A 7,056-nucleotide genomic window follows, 5' to 3' on the forward strand; every position below is an offset into this window, starting at 1 on the left:
CTGGGCTCCTCCCTGCAAAGTGCTCTCTGGGTGCCTGGCAGTGGAGAGGTCTGCGGGAGGGGATTCGCTCGTGCTACTTGTTGCTTTTCCCTGGCTCCTGACGAAGCCTCTGCCTCATTTGGGACTGTGCTCCAGGCCCGGGGCTGAGCCCTTTTCTCTTTTGCAAAGGACACTGCAGCTTCCCTTAGGGTTGCCTGTCCTGGGTGAAGTCAGACGGGAAATGCCAGGGTGAGCAAGGGGCCCCGTGCTCACTGCCATGCCTGGGACCCGGTTGCTTGGGGCTCGTTCGTGCAGCAAGCACGTTAGAAGGCACGGCACGTACAGTCACGTTCCTGGGCACCGACTCTCATCCGGTGCACGGAGCAGACCATGCAGCCGCACTCCAGACCTGTTCTCCTTTGGGGAGGGGGACTCTCACGCGACGTGTCACAGACACAGGAAATGTCCACGCGACGGTCGACGTGATGTCCTCCTGACCCCCTCTAGGTATGGCTGCATCTTCCCGTACTGTGAAGAGGACCGGGGACCTCAAGAGCGGCAGAGACAGTGAGTGGGCTTTGGATGCCAATGTCGGGGGCAGCATGGGCGCCGAGCCTTTGTGGTGCGGGAAGAACCCTGCCTCCTGCCCACTGTGGGATTTCTGCAGAGCGCACAGGTGGGGAGGCTTCTCCTAGAACCAGAAACGGAGTCAAGACAGCTATGCGTGTAGACTTGGTGGTGTGAGAGAGCACTTTCCCCCACTCTGTGCTGGGTCCCGAATAGGGGCTGTGAGGAACACTCTGCTCCCTCAACTCGGTGGGGGCTCAGTTGACGGTTCTGCCCTGTGGGCAGTGAGTGTCAGTGGAAAGAGAAGCACCTGCCGGGGCACGTTTGCAATCAGAAACCAAGAAGCTGCAAGGACTAGCGCGGGAGGTGTTAGGTGGGCCCTGGGAAGCCAGGGCTGGACACACAGAGTGTTTCTTCTCTGATGGGCCAGGTATGCGTGGAATACCTGCTGTGGGCCAAGGAGTGCCGAGTAAAGAGCACGCACCCCCCGCCGTCCCCTCCTGGGGCTGGCAATTCTGGGAGCAGGGGCCAGGGACCATGGCAGAGCGTGCAGGGCTTCCTTGGAGCAGGCTGACCCACACCCACGTCACTGAGCGAGAGCTCTCAGTGACAGAGGACTTGTGCGAGCCCTTCGCAGGTGACCAGGCCCATCTCTGCCAGGGCTGCCCGATTGAAGGGGGACCTCCAGGGGGACTGGCTCCCCCTGGGCAGCAGAAGGAGGCGCAGGGACCCACGCCCCATGGGCAAGCTCGGGGAGGGCCGTGGAGAAGGCAAAGCCAGGCCTCAGGCTCAGCTGCTCTGGTCTGTCCCAGGGCCATCTCGTCCATCCTGGACATCTGGCTGGACCAGCACCCTGAGGATTTTTTCCAGCCCCCGGAATTTCTGTGCCTGATGATGCTGCTGGCCTACCTAGAGCTCAACTTTCCAGGCTCAGACCTGGAGCACCGGGCCCAGCTTCTCCTTTCAGAGCTGCAGCACCTTGAGCCCTCTCAGGCAGACACCCAGGGTGAGGAGGAGCAATGGCAGTGGGAATGCGGTGGGCTCGTGGGCAGGGGTGGGGCAGGGCCACACAGAATAGGGCTGCCAGAGGCTGGGATGAGTGGGAGCAGAGCGTCCGCTCAGGTCGCTGTCCCCGTGGCCTGCAGTCTGGGAAGACTTGCTCAGCTGGGGACTTGACCTGAGACTTCATGCATGGGCACGGCAAGTTTCCTGCTCTCACAAGACACCTAAGAGGGGCCTCGCTGGTAAGTCGTCCTCTTCTCGCTGCTACAGAACCAGCTGCAGAGCAAGAGCAAGAGATACCTGAAGAGGAAATGCCCAGTGCCGGGCCTTCTCCAGGGCCCGAGCCGGCCCCAGGCACAGCTGTGACTCAACTGCAAGAAGCAGAACCGCTCAAGGCCCCAGAGCCACTGGTCTTTGCTGCTGGGAGGCCCACATACCCAGGGACTCAGCCCCTGGCATTGCTTACAGCTCCAGGCACAGAGCGACCCTCTGCCCTCTGACGCCAATTTCTACAGTTCCCAGTCTCTTACTTGTACTCGTAATGTTACAGAACACACAAGTGGGGGCCTGGGACGGTATACTATTGTTTAAAGAAGGCCCCGGTCCGTTATGTCTGCCGCCCTAGGAAAGACGTCTCTCAATGCCAGAGATTCGTGAAAAGGAAAGAAAATGTTTATTTAATGCTATACTAACTTAAAGTAGTGACCTAATGTCTTTATCAAAAAAAAAAAATCCTAAAGTCCCTAAAAACACCCACAAACACACAGTCCTTCCTTCCTTCCCCCTTTGCCCAGTCCAGAGTACCGTATCTCAGGAAAGGAAATAGAAGTCCATGACTTAGGTAGTCTTCTGGTTCTTCCCAGTTAGAACTCCATCTCGACTGGGAGACTTCCCTGGATTCCCGGCACCCTTGGCTGAGTCACCATGATATCTGCTAAAACCAGGTGGTGGTTCCCCCTTCTAAAGCTGTGGGGGTCCCCACTCTGCCAGGCATGTGGTCCTCTCTCTCTCAGGGCTGCAGGAAGGGAGAGTCCCCACTCTGCCAAAACTGCATGGTTCTCTCCTCCAAGGCTGCCACGTGGTTCTCCCTCTCTCAGGGCTGCAGGAGTCTCCACTCCGTCAAGGCTGCGTGGTTTCTCCCTCAATGGCTGCCGTGTCCGTGTTTAAATCCCCCGCGCCAATCTTCTTCTGCAGCCCCATTTCCAACTCCTCCTACACTTGGGCACACTTGCCCTCAATCTGCTGTCTTCTCCAGCTTTTCTGGTCACCATCATGGGTCTGGGCAGGTGTCACCCCATGTCATGGAGCCAATCTTCTCCCAGCTCCCACGCAGGCTCTGTAACTCAGGGGACCTGCCTCCCAGGTCCCATCTTGGGGGGAAGGTCCCTTTCCATCCCCCTGGCCTTGAGCATGGCCATAGCTATTTAGCATATCTAAGTGACTAGCCAAAGGCTATAGGTATGCTAAATGACCATGCCATGGATGAGCTGCAAAGCTGCCCTGCATGTTCTTGCTCTGTGTGCCCCTTCCCCCAACTCACACCTGTGGGGGAAGGGGTGAAGACACCTTAAAATCTCCTGGACACCTTGAGTTCTGGACCCCATTTCAAATGCCTATTTGGGGTCCCCCCTCTTGGCTGCACCCTGTAACATTAATTCTCGTGTGTTAGTATAGTACTCCGTTAAATTAAAATGTATTTTGCATAAACTGCGTGATCCTCCAGCGTGTCCATCCCAGCAGTCTTCGCTACATTCACAGCTTTTCCAAACCATCCATCACGTCCCCAGCAGTTCCTGGTTCCAGAAGGAGCTCCAAGCTGTTCCAGACCAACCCAGGACCTGCAGCTGCCTCACTCCTCCTCCTCCTGCCCGCTCTGCCCGGGCAGACCCTGATCCCTTCCTGTCTCTGTGGATGTTCCCACTGTGGATTCTCGTGGGCGTCACATGAGAGCACCCGAGGCTTTTTGTGTCTGACCACGTAATGGATGGGGACACTGACTGTCCTTTGGTGTCCAAATAATACAATTTGGGGTTGGAGGGAAACTCCATAAGCAGCACAGGTTCCGTGAGGATAAAGGAGCCCCCAGGTTAACCTTTGCACTACCTTGGGATAGGGACCGCGTTCAGCATTATGACATGAGAGCTGGCCACAGTAGGAAAGTGCCCGTGTTTTCGAGACACCTTGGACATCTTTCCATTCATTCCTGCATAGGCAGTGTTTCGAGATTTCTCACAGGCGTGCTGTGAGAATATGTAAGTCAGATATTGGCCTTTAACACAGAGGTATGAATGAATAGGACTGCTTTTGAAGGATGTGGACAATGATAACCAATGTTTACTACGAAAAGGAGGATTGAAATGGAAACAGAACAGAATAGACCCTGGATTTTTTCACCAGGAAGAATTGCCAGTGCAAAGAAGTTTCCATCTTTCCTGGTGTTTCCTTTCGGGAGCAGCTGTGTGATGGCGCTGGAGTGGGGTAGAGGGAGAGAGGCTATGGGGGCTGTGCTGCACTGCGACCTGATGTTCCCACAGGTGGGCATAGCAGAGCCACTCTTGTTGTCCTCGGTCACTCTCAGTGACCATCACAGACTTTCTGACTTTCAGGGTTCATGGCTCATCACTGACAGGCCCGCCTCCGGGAGGGTGAAACAGGGCAAGTGGGCCTTTGGGTAGTGATAGGCAATGAGTAACCGTGTCTGAGTTTTGCTTATATGCTGGGATTCTAAGGGGTATTTAATGTCCAGTCTCAGTGTCCCTGAAGCTGAGCCCAGAGTCTTTCACTTTATGGTGGTATCCTTCTCATTTCCTACAACCCAGACCGTAGAACACTTTTCAGAATTTGAAGTCAACCCAATGCCCTTAATTTAAACAATCTGAGCCACCTTAAATATTAGTTGTGAAATATTTCAAAAAGGTTTGGTTGACATGGTTGGAATGCTGTGGAAAAGAAGAGTCCCGGAATCCAGGGACCACTGGCCATTGACGCAGGACTGTAGCATTTTTGTTTTGTTTGCAGAACATCAAAGATCTTTCATTTCTCTAAGGCCTTGGCTCGGATCTCCAAGCAAACAGCTTTGTAAAACTAATTTCAGTCACCTTGCCACTGGGAAAGGATAATAGGAAAAGGTAGACGCTTTCGGTCACTCTCAGACCTGCTGTCACCCAGTAGGAACCATCATTGTGGGCTGTTCTATTACTTGATAAATGCAGTGAACAATTATCTCTCCCACACTCGACATATCCAACAACAGGCACACTGAATCTAATGCGGTCTCCTGCCAGTCACTGTCATTAGTTTTTTTAGGTTACAGTGACATTTCCATAGTCTTAGGAGCAGACTACTTGCTAATCAAAGATTTGTATCACCTACATGGGGCAACATGATTGATAAATATGTCCAACCATCACATCTAAGGTAAAAAGATGTTTTACAATACTAGGGGTTTATATGTGGAAGGAGGGAGAGAGGACAGTACAGAGGTGGACACAGAAGTTTGGACACAAGAGTTTGCACATCTCAACCAGGAGTGACAACTTCTGGACCTTGGATCACCATATATTTGTGACCTGGAGGGGATTTTCATTAGTGTCCAAACTAAATAGAAGAAAAATTTCACAGCAATATTCTTTTAAAAAATCCTTGGAGGTTGTCAAACATGTTCAAATGAAGGGAAACATCTTTAAATTTATACTTTCTTTTAAACCTTCTTACTGAATTTATTGGTATAACATTGGTTAATATAGCTATATAGGTTTCAGGCATACAGTTCTGTAACACATTTGTGTACTCTATGTTGTGTTCACCATCCCAAGTCAAGTCTTCCTCCACCATAATTTATTCCCTCTATACCCCCTTCTACCTCCTCCCACCCACCTCTATGGTTATCACTATGGTGTTGTCTGTTTCTATAGTTTTTTTTTTTTGCTTAATCCCTTCACCTTATCAGCCAGTTCTACAGCCCCCTCCCCTCTGATATCATTATGTGTCTGTGTCTGTGTCTGCATGGGTGTGTTTTTTCAGTTTGTTCATTGGATTCCACATATGAGGTAAATCATATGATATTTATCTTTCTCTGCCTGCTTCTTTTCTCCAGGTCCATCCATGCTGTAACAAATGGTAAAAGAGTTCCTTCCTTTTTATTGCTGAGTAGTATTTCATTGTGTAAATGTGCCATTGCTTTTTTATGCACTTGTGTACTGGTGGGCACTTGGACTGCTTCCAAATCTTGGCTATAGTTATTAATGGTACAATGAACATGGGGGTGCAGATAGTCTTTCAAATTAGTGTTCAGGATTTCTTGAGATATACTCCCAGAATATATTCCCACTGTCCCATTGCTGGGTCATAAGACAGTGCCGTTTTAAATTTTTTGAGGTATCTCCATACTGCTTTCCACAGTGGCTGCACCAATCTGCATTCCCACCAACAGTGCATGAGGGCTCCCATTTCTCCACATCCTCACCAACACTTGTTTCTCAATTTATTGATGGTAGCCATTCTGACAGCTGTGAGGTGATATCTCATTTCAGTTTTCATTTGCATTTCTCTGATAATTAGTGACATTAGTGACATCTTTTCATATTTCTATTGGCCATTTCTATGTACTCTTTGGAGAAATGTCTATTTTGGTCTTCTGCTCATGTTTTAATTGAATTGTTTGGGTTCAATTGGTATTGAATTTTCTGAGTTCCTTTATAAATTTTGAATATTCTCTATCAGATGTGTTTTATTAAACTTTAAAAATTATTTTATTTTATTTATTTATCTGTTTATTTAATCTTTATTATATATTTTTTCCATTACCATTTAGTCCCCTTATACCCCATTCCCCCCAGCTGTCACCACACTGGTGTCCATGTCCCTGAGTCCTTTTTGGTGTTTTTTTTAAATATATTTTATTGGTTATGCTATTATAGTTGTCTTATTTTCCCCCTTTACTCCCCTCCATCCTGCCCACACCCTCCCACCCACATCCTCCCCTTTAGTTCGTGTCCGTGTGCCATAAGTTCTTTAGCTTCTACATTTCCCATACTATTCTTGCCCTCCCCCTGTCTATTTTCTACCTATTGCCTATGCTACTTACTCTCTATACCTTTTCCTCATCTCTCCTCCTCCCACTCCCTTGTTGCTAACCCTCCATGTGATCTCCATTTCTGTGGTTTGGTTTCTGTTGTATTTGTTTGCTTAGTTTGCTTTTGTTTTAGGTGTGCTTGTTACTGTGAGTTTGATGTCTTTTTTTACTGTTCATATTTTTTATCTTCATTTTCTTAGAGAAGTCCCTTTAACATTTCATATAATAAGGGCTTGGTGATGATGAACTCCTTTAACTTGACCTTATCTGAGAAGCACTTTATCTGCCCTTCCATTCTCAATGAAAGCTTTGCTGGATAGAGCAATCTTGGATGTAGGTCCTTGCTTTTCATGACTTGGAGTACTTCTTTCCAGCCCCTTCTTGCCTGTAAGGTCTTTTGAGAAATCAGCTGACATTCTGATGTAAACTCCTTT

At 49.2% G+C, this 7,056-nt stretch overlaps 1 protein-coding gene across 1 annotated transcript; it reads left to right on the plus strand.

Annotated features, from left to right (window-relative positions):
- Positions 1–232: 232 nt before the first annotated feature.
- On the plus strand, positions 233–2,048 carry LOC118502341 (ral guanine nucleotide dissociation stimulator-like). The gene is made up of 3 exons (XM_036034514.1): positions 233–546; positions 1,359–1,552; positions 1,819–2,048. Exons 1-3 carry the CDS (start codon positions 257–259, stop codon positions 2,046–2,048), a joined length of 714 nt encoding a protein of 237 aa, XP_035890407.1. The 5' UTR covers positions 233–256.
- The last annotated feature ends 5,008 nt before the right edge of the window (positions 2,049–7,056 follow it).

Source organism: Phyllostomus discolor, chromosome 8 (genome assembly GCF_004126475.2).
Source record: "Phyllostomus discolor isolate MPI-MPIP mPhyDis1 chromosome 8, mPhyDis1.pri.v3, whole genome shotgun sequence".
Classification (NCBI taxonomy): Eukaryota; Metazoa; Chordata; class Mammalia; order Chiroptera; family Phyllostomidae; genus Phyllostomus; species Phyllostomus discolor.

Coding starts and splice junctions, on each gene's coding strand:
- LOC118502341 (XM_036034514.1), top strand. CDS start 257: ATGCCTGGGACCCGGTTGCTTGGGGCTCGTTCGTGCAGCAAGCACGTT. Junction 547..1,358: donor CCTCAAGAGCGGCAGAGACA/GTGAGTGGGCTT, acceptor GGTCTGTCCCAG/GGCCATCTCGTCCATCCTGG. Junction 1,553..1,818: donor CTCTCAGGCAGACACCCAGG/GTGAGGAGGAGC, acceptor TCGCTGCTACAG/AACCAGCTGCAGAGCAAGAG.